The sequence below is a fragment of the Oreochromis niloticus genome, linkage group LG22 (genome assembly GCF_001858045.2).
Source record: "Oreochromis niloticus isolate F11D_XX linkage group LG22, O_niloticus_UMD_NMBU, whole genome shotgun sequence".
In the NCBI taxonomy this organism is placed as follows: Eukaryota; Metazoa; Chordata; class Actinopteri; order Cichliformes; family Cichlidae; genus Oreochromis; species Oreochromis niloticus.
This window is the reverse complement of record NC_031985.2, coordinates 14,605,524-14,623,308: the sequence shown is the minus strand read 5'-3', so window position 1 is coordinate 14,623,308 and position 17,785 is coordinate 14,605,524. Positions and strand designations below refer to the sequence as shown.

At 37.5% G+C, this 17,785-nt stretch overlaps 3 protein-coding genes across 4 annotated transcripts; 2 read left to right on the top strand and 1 right to left on the bottom strand.

The window, feature by feature from the left end:
• The first annotated feature begins 4,654 nt into the window (after positions 1 to 4,654).
• LOC109196350 (uncharacterized protein YBL113C-like) lies at positions 4,655 to 7,598 on the top strand. The gene is made up of 4 exons (XM_019350335.2): positions 4,655 to 4,781; positions 5,619 to 5,759; positions 6,374 to 6,514; positions 7,113 to 7,598. The coding sequence occupies exons 1-4, from the start codon at positions 4,722 to 4,724 to the stop codon at positions 7,272 to 7,274; spliced, it is 504 nt and encodes a 167-aa protein (XP_019205880.1). The 5' UTR covers positions 4,655 to 4,721; the 3' UTR covers positions 7,275 to 7,598.
• Positions 7,599 to 10,064: 2,466 nt separating this feature from the next.
• Positions 10,065 to 13,387, top strand: si:ch73-359m17.9 (cell wall protein DAN4). Its single transcript, XM_005452733.4, has 2 exons — positions 10,065 to 10,252; positions 10,835 to 13,387. Exons 1-2 carry the CDS (start codon positions 10,205 to 10,207, stop codon positions 11,489 to 11,491), a joined length of 705 nt encoding a protein of 234 aa, XP_005452790.2. The 5' UTR covers positions 10,065 to 10,204; the 3' UTR covers positions 11,492 to 13,387.
• anxa14 (annexin A14) lies at positions 11,786 to 16,840 on the bottom strand. 2 transcript variants are annotated; one of them, XM_003447172.5, is made up of 13 exons: positions 16,690 to 16,800; positions 16,387 to 16,426; positions 15,797 to 15,893; positions 15,618 to 15,706; positions 14,953 to 15,066; positions 14,776 to 14,866; positions 14,597 to 14,676; positions 14,345 to 14,383; positions 14,063 to 14,153; positions 13,851 to 13,946; positions 13,697 to 13,752; positions 12,322 to 12,429; positions 11,786 to 12,199 (listed from the first exon to the last, which is right to left on the bottom strand). In XM_003447172.5, the coding sequence occupies exons 2-13, from the start codon at positions 16,411 to 16,413 to the stop codon at positions 12,140 to 12,142; spliced, it is 948 nt and encodes a 315-aa protein (XP_003447220.1). In that variant the 5' UTR covers positions 16,414 to 16,426; positions 16,690 to 16,800; the 3' UTR covers positions 11,786 to 12,139. The 2 variants fall into 2 exon arrangements, with proteins under 2 accessions (XP_003447220.1, XP_005452789.1); XM_005452732.4 differs by having other exon boundaries at positions 11,786 to 12,429; positions 16,690 to 16,840.
• Positions 16,841 to 17,785: the final 945 nt, after the last annotated feature.

Below are 17,785 nucleotides of genomic sequence, written 5' to 3'. Positions count from 1 at the left end.
AATTCAAAGGCTGCTCGAAATGCGGCCCTCAAATGCGTCCTTCATTTCCCTGAATTTTAAGGCTGTGGCGGTGTAGACTTTGTGGCCCAACATATCCCACAATTCATAGCGCGGCAGTCGGTGTGGATCATTTTGCCGCAGACGGCAGAAGCGGAGCGGCCGAAGAGCAAACTGTTAAACATAAGTACTGAATATTATGTCACTTCTTTATGTGCAAATGTTTAATAACGAAGAACATTAAAACATTACTGTTGGCCACATGTCGGCAAAGTTATGTGACATTAATGAGGTTAGTACTTTCAGCGTTAACTTGGTTTTAAAGCCTCTACTTCAAAATATATATATATATAGTCGACCTTAATCTTACAGAGAATGTGATGATTTTATGCATAATTAAAGTCAGTCATATATCCACAAACACAACAAGCTGAAAGTCAGTGATGCTGCTCGGTTTGCAGTCCTGAATATCACGGCACAAGCAGGATTTACTGCACTGTTAATGTTAGCTATGTTATATTGCTGCCTCTGTTCGGTGGTGTCGAGCCAAACGGACTTTAACGTGTGTTTGAACGAACTGACGGTTCACTCGTTAAGCTGAAAGAAAGATGCTTTAATCACAGGAGTCACACATGTGTCCACTGTACCATCTGAGAACTCTTCTTTTTTAGCACTCGTAATAACACAAACACTAAATCCTCCTTCTCTTGTGCTGTTTTGTAGCAGTGTGTACACCTGAGACTGTCACCTGTCTGTCTGTCCTGCACTCTCTCTCTGTTTCTTTCTCTCTGATTGTGGAATAAAAGTATGAACATGTACTGTATTTATAAGTTACACTTGTGTTTGAATCCTGCAGCTTATCACACATTTGATTTCCATGTGTGACAACTGCAAGTGTCCAGAGTGAGGACAGACTGAGGGACCCACTGCTGCACATCATCTGTGAGGCTTTGCACCCCTGATGATCCACCAGGACAAACTCAGCAGTGTGTGAGGAAGAGGAGGAGGAAGAGCCAGCAGCAGCTGACAGACGGAGAGAATAGACAGACTGTTCCCTGTTTGTGAAGGACTGCTAGGAAAGTTTAACATAACTAATTGTCTGTCCTGAATCAGTCTTATTAGGTAATGTTCAAATAATGTTATCATCCCAGTGTTTTCAGTGTGGGAGAAAGTACTCAGGGCCTTCAAGTTACACACTATGAAAGGCAGAAACAAGTTTAATATTCAGAAACCTAAAGTATGTATCAGCAGCAGAATGGAGCTAAAAATGAATGTTTGTTTCAGTTCTATGAAGCTTTGAGTATTTTGGATTAGTAGTACTGCTGTGTTTGTTGCATCATATTGCTGTAATTGTTTATATGCTTTATATATTCTGAGGTAAGTTGATCTATAGTGTTACATCATATTCTATAAGGATGTTATGTGTTTGTAGACTTTCTGCCCAGTTTGACCCATTTAGTAGAAGTCAGCCTGTTTAAGGCTCTGATATCTATTCTGTATGACTTAAAGCCGTTATGACATGGTCTGATTTTCTCACCCAATAAAGGAATATTTAATATATCAGTCTACTCTTCATTCTATCAGAAACAGTTATCACAGCTCGTACATTTTCTTTTTACACATATATGTAAGCATTGAGCCAAATTTAGTAATGCCAACATATTGAAGGAACAACATTTGTCTGTTATATATAATACATCTATATATACACTGTCAAAGATACTTGTCTTTGAGTAAAGATTTAAGGTGACAGGAAATATAAATAGCTGCAACTTGAATCTTTACTGAAGCTCAGTATTTGACACAGAGTTCACTCACATGTGCTGTACCAGTGTACCTGCACATGTGATGTGACAATAGAAGTGATTTGATTTGAGAATTCAAACTCACTGCTGTAATAACTTATAATGATTAATATAATAACTGTAATATTGGCCATATCATATTTAAACTGATTTTAGTCTCATGAACAACATTAGCTAATTGTTATTTACTAGCTAATCTTAAAATGACTGTTCAGTACAGATATGAAGGCCAACAATCATGTTTTACAGTCCTGTGGTCTCAGCCTCAGATACTTATTAAATCACACAGAGCTCGTGTAGAAACAAACAAACAAATGAACAAAATATGTTCTCCTTCATTTCTGTCAACCACATGTTTCCAGCTATCATGGTTGCTAGGCAACCTGGCGTCCCATTTCACAAGCCTCGCACTTCCGGCCTTAGCGGTCTTTGAGTACGCGGCCCTTGAGGATCATTGAGGCTGCGTACTTTAAGGCTGCAGACCCTGAATTGGGATACAGCCTATTTATGTCTTGCTAGCTTGCGCTGCGCTCAGTGGATCTGCACTCGACAGTGTAGCCTAGGCGGAGTAGTCGAACACAGATCCACTGAGCGCTCAACACAGACAGCATCGTCAGAAGAAAAGTTGATAAAATAAATTAAAAATTTTGTATTGGTCGATACATATGCGTACCGAACCGAAAGCACTGTATCGAACGGTTCAATATCGATACGAGTATTGTTGCACCCCTAGTATTTATGGATCTTATTATATGTATATTATTACATTATCTGGGGAAAAACTAAACTACTTCAAGTGTCTCCGAATGTAATGTGTAGACTCTCAGCTTTCATTTCAGGGTATCCAGATTCAAATTAGATGATGGGTTTATGGGACATATACTATCCTCTTTTTAAAAGGTACAAATAGTAATTGGACAACTAACTGAAAGGGTATTTCATGGGCAGGTGTGGACAATTCCTTCATTATGCCATTATTAGTTAAAAGGCAGATAAAAGGCCTTTAGTTGATTTGAGGTGTGGTGATTGCATTTAGAAGATTTTGTTGTGAACAGACAACATGCAGTCAAAGGAGCTCTCCATGCAGGTGAATATTAGGAGTGACAAAATCTACAGTTTGGTACATCCTTAGAAAGAAAGAAAGCACTGGTGAACTCAGCAGTGCAAAAAGACCTGAGCGTCCACGGAAGAAAACAGAGGATGATCGCAGAATCATTTCAGTGGTCATGAGAAACCCTTTTACAACAACCAACTAAGTGACCAACACTCTCCAGGAGATAGGTGTATCGATATCAACAATAAAGAGAAGACTGCATGAAAGTAGGTATAGAGAGTTCACTGCAAATTGCAAACTACTCATAAGCCTCAAGAATAGAAAGGCTAGATTTAAAAAGAGATATACTGTATGCTCAAATCCAGCTAAATGCAGTCAAATTGATTGGACATCGTTTTATAATACAGATGTTCAATGAACCAAAACATACAGCCAAAGCAGCCCAGGAGATTATTAAAGCAAAAAATTGGAATATTTCTGAATGACCAAGTCAGTCACCTGATCTTAAGCCAACTGAGCATGCATTTAAGTTGTTGAAGACTAAACTTTGGACTGAAAGCCCACAAAAACAGAAACTTGAAGCTGCTGCAGTAAAGGCCTGAAAAGGAGGAAACCCAGCATCTGGTGACGTCCATGAGTTCAAGACTTCAGGCTGTCATTAGCAGCAAAGGGTTTTTAACCAAGTATTAGAAATGAGCATTTTATTTTCCTGAAATGTGAATATTTAGTGAAATGAAGGGAGTGTGTTAAAAATAATGTTTTAGTTCGTCACATTTTTATGAACTCTTCTGGTTAAATCCGTTGAATTCAAAGTGGAAATATGCACTTTACCTGCATCTGAGTTGTTTCTAGCATATAGTTAGGGCTGGAACAGGTGCCCCAGAATCCTTCCTTAGTTATGCTGCAATAGGCGTAGAATGCTGTGGGACTCCCATGCATTGAGTTTTTCCTTTTCAGTCACCTTTCTCACTCACTATTTGTTAATAGACCTCTCTGCATTGAATCGTACTTGTTATTAATCTCTGTCTCTCTTCCACAGCATGTCATCTATCCTGTCTTCCTTCTCTCACCCCAACCGGTCGCAGCAGATGGCCCCTCCCTGAGCCTGGTTCTGCTGGAGGTTTCTTCCTGTTAAAAGGGAGTTTTTCCTTCCCACTGTCGCCAAAGTGCTTGCTCATAGGGGGTCACAGGATTGTTGGATTTTTCTCTGCATGTATTATTGTAGGATCTACCTAACAATATATATTATGTAATGGTAATGTACAGAACCAAAATGAGAAGGAAAGTTGTCTCTGTCCAAATATTTATGGGCCTAACTGTAAGCATGACAAATCAGCATGCTGTTTGAACTTTGAAAGTTTAAAGTAAATGTAGTTGTGGAGCTGCTGATGTACTATTGGTACTTTAAAAAGGATCACAACAGACAAAAACCTCAGTGAAACATTGTACTTTACAACAGTACCTCGTTCAAAAAGATGAGAGAAACTGAGGTAAAATAACATGTTATTTGAAACTGTTCAGTAAGTTTACGGTTACATTTTGACAAAAGAATAAAAAAAATCACTTGTAAAAATAAAAATAGCATCGAGTTAGCAGCCTGAGACACAAGAAAGACAGTAGAGAGAAGGTATCACTGACATCCATGGGTTAGGTTTCATTTGGCACAGTGTAAAGTTTTGCATTTGTGGTCCATCACTTGGGTGGAGGCTGACAGGTGAACAATGTGAATGCAATATAAAAAGGCCAGCTTTGGAAGAAAGCACATATTGCACAAAAGAAAGACCTTTACGTACAGAAAACAAATCACATTTTAACAAGATATCTTAAGCTGTTAGCTTTCAAGAGAAAATTATATTTCAGCCAATATGAAGCATTTTTTCCTTTTGCTGCTTTTCCTGACTCTGCTGGGATTTGGCTCTATACAGGTAAGACTTGACATTAAAAGTAAAAAAAAAATAAAAGTAACAAAAATCAACAAGAACCTAATAGAGATCTTTGTTGATCAAACACGCTAAAATAAATAAAGAAATAAAGAAATATTTAGGGAATTCTATCCAGTGACCCAAGATTATTTTTGATGGAAAAACTATCTTTGCTTCTGTATTTTTCAGTGTTAATGCATTGCATTAAAATCACTGCCTTAATATCCAATTATTACATATAAAGTATATGTCAATGGAAAATTGTACTTAGTAGTCAGTATAATCTTTTATGATATGAGTTTCCATATATGCTTAGAGGTGTATAATCGATTGTGCAGTGGTAGGATGTGTGATCTTTAGTAGGCTTTATGTGCATTCCAGGGTGTTCTGGCATTCAAACTCACATCCTGGGAGCATGGGAAAAGGGCATACCTTCTTTTATTGTTTTATGATAGGATAAACGTATCTATGTTTGTTTTACTCTAAGTGCATTTTGTTTAGATGAACTGTTGGACTTCCAGACCAGCAGGTTTGGGGAAGTCATTTATGGGGTCACACCACTGACCCCACACACACATACACACACACACACACACTCACCCAATGATGTATAAATAAAGACCAGGGCAGTGGCACGGGGCAAGTCTCAGAGCCCTCACTTCTGTGCGGGTGCTGTGACTGCCCTTGCTCGCAAGTAACTAACTGCAGTGTGTGTTTCTCCTCTCTGACTCTCAGCTGAAGAAGTGTTATTTAGAATAAATCTCTTGACAGTATACAATATCATACTCTGTGAAATCCAGCACAATGCAGTGTCATAAATTCTGTTGGTTTGCTCTTTAGGTCACGGGGACAACCACTGCATCAAGAGGATCCAGTACTACCACTACTTACAGTAAATCTAACACCAACAGTAGCTCTGGCAGCAGCACCCAGGCTTCCACCAGCACGACGACCACAGTCGCAGGGGCATCGTCAACCAAGGTGACTACAAGGCACCTCGAGGCAGCTGTTGTTGTGATTTGCCACTGTAGAAATAAAACTGAATTGAATGCAAAGAGTGGATAGAGTCGCATTGCCACCTCTGTGGCTCTGCTGTTTGGACTTATTGCTTTTTAAGCCATGGTGTAGTTAGCAGTCTGGAGTCTCAGAGCCAGAACTAGACTACAATGCTGCTTATTACACAGCAAATCTGAGTTTATTGTATTTAGTTGTAGATGAAATACAGTACCTGCTGTAAGAAATGATCAAAAAAGATCAAAAGTACAAAAAAATAAATAAATAAAATGGAAATGTTTGTTTTTCATATTTCTTTGAATTCAAAGAAATGTGATCAAACACACACTAAAATAATTTTAAAAATAAATAAACATATAAATCATTAAATTAATTAAAAAAAAATACTTAAGGAATTGTTACCTGTGACCCAAGATTATTTTTGATGTTAAAACTATCCTGCTTTTACTTTTTTCAGTGTTAATGCATTGCATTAAAATCACTGCCTTAATATCCAATTATTACATATAAAGTATACAATATCATATTCTGTAAAATCCAGCACAATGCAGTGTCATAAATTCTTTTGGTTTGCTCTTTAGGTCATGGGGACAACCACTGCATCAACAGGATCCAGTACTACCACTACTTACAGTAAACTTTACACCAACAGTAGCTCTGGCAGCAGCACCCAGGCTTCCACCAACATGACGACCACAGTCGCAGGGGCATCGTCAACCAAGGTGACTACAAGGCACCTCGAGGCAGCTGTTGTTGTGATTTGCCACTGTAGAAATAAAACTGAATTGAATGCAAAGAGTGGATAGAGTCGCATTGCCACCTCTGTGGCTCTGCTGTTTGGGTCTTTTGCTTTTTAAGCCATGGTGTAGTTAGCAGTCTGGAGTCTCAGAGCCAGAACTAGACTACAATGCTGCTTATTACGCAGCAAATCTGAGTTTATTGTATTTAGTTGTAGATGAAATACAGTACCTGCTGTAAGAAATGATCAAAAAAGATGAAGAGTACAAAATAAATAAATAAATAAAATGGAAATGTTTGTTTTTCATATTTCTTTGAATTCAAAGAAATGTGATCAAACACACACTAAAATAAATATACAAAAAATAAATAAATATATAAATCATTAAATGAATTTAAAAAATACTTAAGGAATTGTTACCTGTGAACAAAGATTATTTTTGATGGAAAAACTATCCTGCTTTTACTTTTTTTCAGTGTTATTGCATTGCATTAAAATCACTGCCTGAACATAAAGTTATTAAATATAAAGTATACAATATCATATTCTGTAAAATCATATTCTGTTGGTTTGCTCTTTAGAGCATGGGGACAACCACTGCATCAACAGGATTGAGTACTAACACTACTCATAATCAGACCAGCAACAGCGGCTCTGGCAGTGGCACCCAGAGTGGAGAGAGCCACATCGCCACCTCTGTGTCTCTGCTGTTGGGATCTTTTGCTTTTCAAGCCATTGTGTAGTGAGCAATCTGGAGCCTCAGAGCCAGAACTAGACTACAAAGGTATTTATCACACAGCAAATCTGAGTTTATTGTATTTAGTTGTAGATGATGGCAGTGAAAGAGCTAGTCTATAGCATCTCAACAGATATGTGTGTAAGTCAGTAAAGTGATTTATAGAGCACTTTTCACAGTGGAAAGTGTACAGTGCCTGATGACATGTAAAGGAGAATCGTCTGCCTTTAAAAGCACGTCAAAGCATATTTTGGCACATTTCAGTTGTTTTATTTTGAAGGTGACATGCCCTTACACATCTTTATGCTACTGTACCCATTACCTGTTTATTGTCTTGTGTGATACTTGATGTGTAAGTTAAGTCTAATTTAACCTGTAGACATGTTATAATATAGTGATGTTGAAGATTTCCTTCTGTATTAGTATAATTATTTACACAATTTAGAATAATTATTTGATCTCTATGCATTAATGTGTGAAATAGATTAAACATAAAACACTGTCTAACATAAATGGTAATAAAACAGCATTGAGCATTGTTTTAATGGATGTGTGATTATGTGTTTTAAAAACAATAATTCAATTAAGTTCTGGTCCTTTTTTTTATATTGCACATTTTTAAAACCATCCATCTATTTTCTTCCACTTATCCTTTTCAGAGTTGCAGGGAGGCTGGAGTCAGCCAGCTACAATAGGGCTAGAGGCAGGGTACACCCTGGACAGGTCGCCACTTTGTCGCAGGGCTAATATAGAGAGACAGAAAACCATTCACACTCACACCTATATGCAACTTAAAATCATCAGTTAACCTAACCCCACGGGGAGATGATGCAAACTCAACACAGAAAGGTCCGGGCCACAAGGTGGAGTCAAACTCAGGAGGCAACAGTGCTAATCACCACGGCAAAAAACGAAAACAAAATTCAGTCCAGATATCCATTATGAATGTTGAGTATGCTTCATTGGGATCAGGTTTTTGTTGGCACGGTTGATCTAAAAAGTAGTCAGACAGGACTCTGTATTCTGTGATGCAAAAAAATATTTGAAGAAAAGGTGCAGAGGTTCACTTCGCTTACATTCAATACAAGCTCTAGTTGCACAACAGTGTGATCAAGATTGGACATTTATGTGGAAGCAAACTAAAATACTTATAGAACCTAAACAGACCAACCACAACAAAAGTGCTTTTTTAATGTAAGGTAAAGCCACAAAAATAATACAGAGAAAGGTTCAAGCTTCTTAAATGTTAGGAGTAGTCTCAGCAACAGCTAAGTGATGACATATTTTGACGGTGCATTATCCTTTAACTCTGTTTTTCTGTCTTAGAAAACATAAGTCATTGTGCAATGACAATGCAATGTGATATTAGGTCTGCAAAAGCAGGAAAAGAAACATGCAAATAAAAAGAATAAAATTAAAGGTGAAAAACACTTGAGCAGATATCTCATAAGCAAGAGAAGTTACTAAAGAGTAAAAGACAGAATAACACTCAAATACATTGATATTGGGATTTCTTTTCACATTTCTAACTATCCATCCATTCATGCCACTTATCCTTTTCAGGGTTGCAGGGGAGCTGGAGCCTTTCCCAGCTGTTTTAAGTCGTCAGTCTGTCGCAGGGATAATACATAGACACAGACAACCATTCGCACTCACATTCACACCTATGGGCAGTTTATAGTTTCCAATTAACCTATCCCCAGTAACCGCATGTCTTTGTCCCACATGAACATGGGGAGAACATGCCAACTCTTATGAATATCTTACGATATAGCATGAACTGTGATGCACATACTGTTGTGATATGTTTGAAGTTAAATTTAAATCTGAAACTCAGTAGTCTCTATTGCCCTCTTCTGCCTAAGTAACATCATTACAAAGACGGTTATTTGTTAAGGCTGTAAAAAAAAGCCAGTGAGTGAAACTTGACTTTAAAATAATAATCATTTGTAAATTGACATTTACGCTTGTAAGACTCTTTCAGTGCCATCATTAATTGCAGCTGAAAACTAAGAAGCCTCTTTTCGTTGTTTTCAAACCCTTTTTCAGGGTCAAAGGTTTGTTATTGTCTCAAATGAGAAACCATATATGCCTTACTATTCTTAAATTACTGACACTTATCTTAATCCTACATTAACTTTGCTCAAGGTCAAATGTTTTTGTTACTCATTTGGGTTATAGGTCATCTAACAGGAGGAAGTAAGATTCAGGGACTGACGATAAACAGAGCAACACTGGACTTAACTGCACACGTCAATGTTTTGTGTTTCCGATGCTTAAGGAGCAACAATAGTACAAGGAAGGTAGTAAAACATAGGTTACAAATTGAACCATAAATACAAGTCGGGAAGAAGCGGCTTAGTCAATTTTTTATGATAGTTGTGTTAAAAGGTTTATGTGTTATTGTGAAATTTAAGCATTCAAGGTAAAGGTTAGCTGAAAGGCGTAACAAGAACTTATACTTTCCATACACTGGAAATAATTGACAAAGGTTAAAAAATTTGTGACACTTGTCTGTGTGATCTTTTTAATGCTGAAGGATTTCTTTTTTTCCACCTAATGTTTTCAGCACAGTGAATAAAGTATCAGTTCTGGGCACTTGTTATTGCTTATGCTTATAACTAATGCAAATTCTATTAAAATTGCACTAGGGGAAATACCTTGGACAAACACAAGCGCACATACATGCACATCTCACACACTCAGAAACACACTGACAACTTCCTGGATGCTGGTCATCCAGGTCACACACTACGTCACACCCACCCCTCCTGAAATGTGATATTATTGTATAAAAGCTCAGTGTCCCTGAAGTCAGGAACAGGTTGCAAGGAGAAGGTTCAACGAAACTCAGCACAAAAGTACATTATACTCTGATTTTTGTGCAACAGAACTATTTCTGTAACATCTGCATCTACCTCCTTGGTTCTTTCCATCATGGATTTATTGTGTCTGGGTTTATTCACACTGGCTTTGCTGGCACAGGTAATGACCTATTTTTTTTAAAATGTTTTATTGAGTTTTATACTGATAAAAAGCTAATAAAAATCAAAGTCATTAATTGCAGAAAATGTGTGAATACAAAATGTTTCACAAACACGAGTGTAATGAGCTGACTTGTCTAAAAGGATTGAAACATTTAGAGGAGTTTTTATGTAAAAGTTCTTGCCAAACATTGTTAGAAGGCTATCTAAAGGTAGAGAAGTTAATAAAATAGAATTACATTTGTTTTACCATTATAGATTAATATTAGTTATCCTTTCCTGCCACTAGTATATACTCAAGAAATTTCAGTTTTGTGGTAACTGTAGTTATTTGTGGAGCAGACACTTTGGAGGAATGATTAACTTTATTCGGAGAAAGAAACCATTAATTTGGGATCTAATGTATTAGTTCCTTACTGGAAAGAAATAATAGGTCAAGGAGAGTTTAGGTCATCCAAATACCATAGAAATCATTTAACAGACTAAATAATGGGTTATGATGGCAGCATAGGGACAGAAATTTTGCTGTTGTGCTTTTAGTCACTACACTTGTTGAAATGACGTTCCACTTTGTTCTTCTGAGACTCCAAGTGTCACTACTGCTGATCCACTCAACACAACTACAGCTGCCACCCCGGTCGACACAACTACAGCTGCCACCCTGGTCGACACAAATACGACTGCCACCCCGGCCACCACATCTACGACTGCCACCCCGGCCGACACATCTACGACTGCCACCCCGGCCGACACATCTACGACTGCCACCACATCTACGACTGCCACCCCGGCCACCACATCTACGACTGCCACCCCGGCCACCACAACTACGACTGCCACCCCGGCCACCACAACTACGACTGCCACCCCGGCCACCACAACTACAACTACCAAACAGCCTGCCACCACCACCACCACTACAGCTACCACCACCACCACCACCACTACAACTACCAAACAGCCTGCCACCACCACTACAACTACCAAACAGCCTGCCACCACCACTACAGCTACCACTACCAAACAGGCCAACACCAATACCACTGGCACTCCAGCCGCCAACAGTACAACTGCTATCCCAGCCAACGCCACCACAGCTGCCACACAGGACAACACTACAACTCTAACCCAAAACATCACAACAACAGTGACTACCACCACTGCAAATGGAGGCTCGGAGGTGAAAGCTTCTGTGCTTTGTCTTGTTTTTCCACTCTTGCTCTACATGCCTTGTGTTTAATTGTCTGTGAAGCTTGCATACATTAAATGTAGATGCACTCTAATCACAGAAAAAAGGACAACATCTAAGGTAAATCCTGACCCCTTTTTGTTTTGTACACAAAATATATGTAGACCTATCCTAATCTTATGTGCTCTTTATAGAATTTTGCAATGCGTTTCTTAAATATACAGGGGAACAGAACCATGCAGTACAATAGAGCTAAACTCACGGTGCAAAAAAAAAAAAAAAAAGTGATTGTGATTTAAGAAAGAAAAAATAAATAAAAATTTAGGTAACACAATTGAGAACAAATGAAAGTCATAAAAAGGCTTTATTGCACAAACCATATTTAATGATGTTATATACATTAATAAATGATTGAATGAATGATTGAATTAAAGGAAGCACAGAAGTACATAGTTAAAGTCATATAAACAAATTACCAAATTGCAGTCATTAAAGTGCCAATATAACCTGTTCTCCTTACATTATATTGCACCTATAAGTACAAGCCAATAAGTAATATTTAAAATGCATATACCTAAAGTAAGTGATTCAATACAATATGAGGATTAGCACAAAACAGAGCTTATTTTTGTACTAGCATTGGGAAGGAAATTACCAAATCAGTGAGTAGGAGGTGCATCTAAAACTTGTAGGTTTTATTTAATCTTCAGATCGGCATATAGCAAGCAGTGCCTGTAGATAGTCTCCTTTAAAGTGGTTCTGTTGGAAAAATAAGCAAGAAAATACAATTACATCAATATATTTATGCAAATATTTGAAATAAAAATTGATATATTTACTATACATTTTATATTTATTACAATTTTATCTGTGTGACAAACCTGCAGTGTAGTGTAGAGGGAAGTGCCTGTTAATTTAATGAAAGCAGCTCGGATACAGAGCAGATCTTCCTCACTGTGAGACACCATAATCTGCTGCACTATCTCTTTCTGTAAGAGTGAAATGAATTATGGGTAAACAGTGCATCGACAGTCTCTTCAGATGTATATTTTGTCATTTTGACCCATCTGTACAGACGAAGTTTGTTTTTTCATGTCCACTCATCAAAATTAAACCACTACACTGCAAAGAAACATGGTGTCTGACTCTTCTAATAAACTCTATAAAATTACAGTGATTATGAGTTTCTTAAGCAACAGAAAATAATAGAAATACCCCCAAAATTATTGAAAATAATAATAAAATGTCTGCGGTTCATTTCAGGGTATTTCCTAGAGGTGACAGAAGTTACAGTGTTTTCACTCTCTGACATTATCTTTGAATTTGTTTAAAATCGGTGAACAATGGCCACATTTTGCAGAGTCACAAAAGGGCATTTGTGGAGGAGCACTTCCTATGTTCCAAGCCAGTGCTCAGGCATAGTAATAAGTACTAAATGTACCAGTAGTGTGAAATAATTTATGCAAATATGACTGTGGGCAGACTGGTTATATTTAGTTCAAAATTATTCAATACCCAGGAACTACACAGCTTCCCCTTCTCTCTTTTATTTCCACTGCGAATAGGAACTCTGAAGAGATTTAACAATCAGACACCAGTTGGTAACTTAACGTTCACCTCTCGTAGTTCTTCGATTTCCTTTATTCCCGTGTTAGCCTGTTTTTCTAGTTTTTTTTTCTCATTGTGAGGTTGAGAAGAAGTATGGCTGAAGTAAGTTGAAAAGAATTGCTAGCACATTTCATGTTTCATGTTTAGATTCCATAAAGTCTGGATTTTTTTTACATAGGTTTTATTTCAATTTCAGTCATATCTAAAATCACTTCTTGTATCGGGCACCTAAATAAATACTGAACCGCTAAAGCAAATATGCAAATGAAATAGATGTATTTATATATAATATATTAAATGTAAGGAAAGAATGCAAATTAAAAAATGGATGATTTGTAAGTATAGTGTAAGTGCACTATGTGAGGATCACCATAGCTGGACTCAATCATTTGATAAACTTATCTTAGCGTCTCAGACAGCATGTCATTTGTTCTATGTGATATAACCCCATATGTTCTCCAGCCAACTGTTACATATTATGTAGTTCTTCCATCAGTGCCTTCTGGTATTTGGAATTTTGGTGGAATCCCTCTTTGAGGAGTTTTAAAATCTTCTCCCAAAATATCTATAGTTTAGGACAAATGCTGCATTTTGTCTTATGAACTTCTATCAGCTAATCATAGATAAATTACCACAGAATCATCTCACCTTCATAGTCTTAAGTCTCGTGGCAAGGTAGGCATCACGGTTTTGAATGCACTGTACTGTGATAAGACAAATATTAGGATAATATTGTGTAGCCACCTAATAATCATATAAAGTGCAAAATAAATGTTCAAACAGTATGTCAAACTGTGTTTACCCAAAATTTTCAGACCCAAGCGAAAGTCTCCTGAAAACCTTTTCTCTATGATCTGATCCACCGTCTGCCCAAGCTCCAGCTCCAGTCCCATCAACACTGTCAATCATGCACAAGGTCGCGGGGATGACGATATTGGGATTTAAAAACAACGTCAAAACACTTTTTAACACAGAAAGATTAATGAATTTTTTTTAAAAAAAGGTGATACTCACCGTTGTCAAGATGTTCTAGATCTCTAGAAGTCAATATGTCAATCCATTGTCCCGCCTCAGCTTTCTTCCCTTTTAGGGATGCAGAGAGAGTCTAAATGATCAAACATAATAACAATGAAACACATTAAGGGTTAAAGGAGTAAAAAAATGCAGTTTTATTTCAACTATTTCACAATTAAGTAGTCAGTAGATGTATACAGTTTAATGTATTAAAACAGCACTCGAATATACTTTTTACTCCAGTGCCTTTTAGTTGTGTTTGTATATAAAAGTAAATAATACCTCAATGTCTGTCTGAACCACACCAGTGACACATCCTTTCTGTTATGAGAGAGGGTGAAAGAAAAAAAAAAAAAAACACGAGGAGCTGTAATTTCAGAAGCTGGACTTAATTTCAAATATGCGCTGTACTGTTTGTGTTCCCAGTGAAAGTTATATTCAGGCTAAAGTAAAGCGTAGGATTTCATTCATTGTAGATCAAATTCTTTGGTTATAATTCAGTCAAAGGTGATGATCAATAACATAAATATTTACATTTAGCAAAGCTTTAAGAAGCTTCTCAAAGTCTTTACTGGTTTCTGATTCGATTTCCTTTTCCAGATCCTTCTTATACACTAAAACAGAAAGAGCAAAAAGGAAAAAAAGGATTAGGATTTAAACATCCAATCTTAAATAAACAATCTTTTTGGTCATTTAAAAGATCTTTGACTTACTTTCTTTGTATGCAGCACTGATGCTTTGCAGCTGCTTTCCAGATCTTGTGCTCAGAATTTCCGCAAGTGTTTCTTCATCTGTGCCCAAACCCTGCACACACATACCATATACATTTCTTGACATACAACGGTTTTAACATCTATTCCAAAATCCTAAAAATGAAAGCAACCACTCACCGCCATGGCCTCCTGGAGACGGTAAGCTTCATACTCCACAGGGGGCATCAACAGTTCCAGCAATAGAAGCTCCAGGTCTCCAGATAAAGCTTTCTTCAGAGCAGTTACTATATCCTAATTCACCACATGCATAAATAAAATAACACTGAATTAGGAGTTTCACTCTGATTTCCTTTTTTTATTCTTGTTGTTTTAGTAAAGAAACAGTAAATATGTAGAAAAAACCTCTACTGACTAATGGAAAAAAAACACACACACACACACACACACACACACACACACACACACACACACCCCACCCACAGTATACTTGGGATTGGGAGTGGATTCACACAAAACCCGCCTGACTATCCCACTACAGTGTACTCTTTCCCTGTGAGACACACTACAATTGTGCATGTGACAGTACTTCTGAAGTCCATTGCTAAACAAAGGTGTGTTCACACCTTTAATGTCACCGTTTTTTATTATTTGATCAGCAAACACTTCAAAGTTAGAGATGAGCAAGGCTAAACTGTTGTGACTACTAAACCTGAAACTCAACGTTCAGTTTCATTGCTTAATATATTTTATTGTAGGAGACAACTTTACACTTCATATTTTCCACGAAACCATTAAAGTTTTCATTTTGAAACTCTTTGAAAGGTTGTTTCTGTTTTTCTCACCTTATGTGTTAGCTCTTCAAAGACCTGAGCAATTACTTGCCTCTGGGCGTTGTTCCTATTGGTTATTATTCTCAATAGTGTCACTGTATCTGAGCGAGATACACGATATTCAATAAATTACCAAGAAAAGGGTGAAAAGAAATAGTGGGAATTTATTTTCAACATATGCCACTGAATGCCTTTGTTTTCCAGCGCTGTCACGATCTCCGTCACATCTCTGTCTGGGTGGAAATTGGAGTAGGGTCGTACTGTTCCAAGGGTACCCCAGTACATATCCTATTTAATAAAAAGGGACAGTAATTGTGGTATCCACTCTCTATAAAATATATAAAACAACTGAGTGGCAAGAATCAAGTGAAATGTGTAATAAGGAAAGTAACGTCATACTGAACATACCACGAAGGTATGTAGCTGTAGAACGATACAGATCACCTACGCTTGTATTTAAAGAATGTGAAGTATGTCATACTACTGACTTCTAGGAGCTCGCAAGTGTGTGTGTGTGTGGAGGGGGATGGTTCAACAGAAAATATTAATGAAACAAACTGGTTGAATTGTATTACTTGGCTTTCTTTATATTTAAAATCTAAACCTGACATTGCAGCAACCTTCAGAGCACCTGTTTATAGATACCTTTTATTGCTATGTAGATAGCCTTATCTGCGGTCATGTTCAGTCTGGCTATTTGCAAATGTGGAGTCTTAGTGAGGAGAGCAATAACTCTTAGTGAAGACGGGGCAGAGGTGCACTTCTGGGAATGTTTACTTACATAAGAGTCAGAGTACTCAGAATCCATGGCTTGCTTGTATCTAATGTGAGCAAAAACAGAAATGGCAAAGACGTTAACAGCCAACATCAAGGAACAAACAAATAATGCTAACTTTATTTTAATAGGTTTATTAGAGATTCTCCAATGAAACTTAAAGTCTATAGCATAGCTTTTGAGAATCTAAGAATTCATGACAGTAACCTGTGATTAAACATATGAAGGAGGAGACCAGGTCCTAGCTGATTCCTGTTACCAGCTTATTTCTTAAACAAATTATTTAAAAGGAATTCTTATTTTTCTTACCTGTAGAAGAATACTAGGCCAGCTGTAACAACGAGTGGAGGTAGTGTATCTTTTTTTTTTTTTTTTTGGTACAACCTTCCCTCCAACGAGTCCTGCGTGTCAGTCCCACCCACAGTGCGCCACAGCTGCTCCCCATACACCCACTTGAGTGTCAGTCACAGATCCTGACCAATCAGTGCTCAGTATGTTCACAGCTTTGTCCACACCGTTTCCTTGTACAAATACTATGGCAACCCAGTCATACTTGAGCATCAAGTAGGAATCTTGATAGTCAGGTTTGTTTACAGGTGACATTTTGTGGAATCTGACCACGATTCGTACTTCACGGCTGACTTTCCCCAAAATAAATAATTGACATGCTGTTGCATTGGGCCAAACACAGTTCATGACATTCAAAGAACTGAAACTAAGTTATAGCTTTGACATTTTAAAGCTTTATACCAAGATAAGCAAACTAATGAGGCAACATGCTGGCCATTTTTGAAAGTAAACGGAGGGTTTCAGGGTGTGCCTCTCTATGATCAGATGGTCCTTTAGCTTCAAAGCCTAGAAACTTGACTGTGCAGCTAGACGGAACAAAAAGGCTTTTCAACACCCACATCTGATGATACCAGTGATAGAAGGATAGACGTGATAGAGAGAGGGGGTGTGGTGCATTTTTTTTTTTTCAGAAAACAAATTGCAGAAGAACAAATGTCACAAGGTTTTAATCGGTCCCATTCTCCGTGCTGCTCGGCTTCTACCTGTTTCTAGTCTACAGAAGGCAAATAAGCAGGAGATCTGCGTGGTTATTACAAACAGCTGATCCAGAGCAGACTGTGTACCCTTTGATAAACTGTGCTAAACAAAGCAGTATTTACAAGGACATTTTGTACGTATCCCATTACTATGGAAATATTAAAAACAATTCAAATTTTGTTTTTATAGAAGCATTTAAATAATCGTGCAAGTGGCTTAGGTACTTCCAGTGGCTTAGGTGAAACCACTGAAAGCATGTGAATTAGGTCTAAACTCGTGAGTGAAGTCTGAAATTTGAAATGTCTTTTAAAGATTGAAAACGGCTTTTATTCAAGCATATGCACTACTATTAAAAGCA

What these genes read in the sequence shown, in the direction of transcription:
- LOC109196350 (XM_019350335.2), top strand. Translation starts at nt 4,722, where the DNA reads ATGAAGCATTTTTTCCTTTTGCTGCTTTTCCTGACTCTGCTGGGATTT. An exon ending in CAGGGGCATCGTCAACCAAG is followed by an intron (nt 5,760 to 6,373) that starts GTGACTACAAGG and finishes TTTGCTCTTTAG; the next exon opens with GTCATGGGGACAACCACTGC. An exon ending in CAGGGGCATCGTCAACCAAG is followed by an intron (nt 6,515 to 7,112) that starts GTGACTACAAGG and finishes TTTGCTCTTTAG; the next exon opens with AGCATGGGGACAACCACTGC.
- anxa14 (XM_005452732.4), bottom strand. Translation starts at nt 16,413, where the DNA reads ATGGATTCTGAGTACTCTGACTCTTAT. An exon ending in TTGAAGAGCTAACACATAAG is followed by an intron (nt 15,067 to 15,617) that starts GTGAGAAAAACA and finishes GTGGTGAATTAG; the next exon opens with GATATAGTAACTGCTCTGAA. An exon ending in GTCTCCAGGAGGCCATGGCG is followed by an intron (nt 14,867 to 14,952) that starts GTGAGTGGTTGC and finishes ATGTGTGTGCAG; the next exon opens with GGTTTGGGCACAGATGAAGA.
- si:ch73-359m17.9 (XM_005452733.4), top strand. Translation starts at nt 10,205, where the DNA reads ATGGATTTATTGTGTCTGGGTTTATTCACACTGGCTTTGCTGGCACAG. An exon ending in CACTGGCTTTGCTGGCACAG is followed by an intron (nt 10,253 to 10,834) that starts GTAATGACCTAT and finishes TGTTCTTCTGAG; the next exon opens with ACTCCAAGTGTCACTACTGC.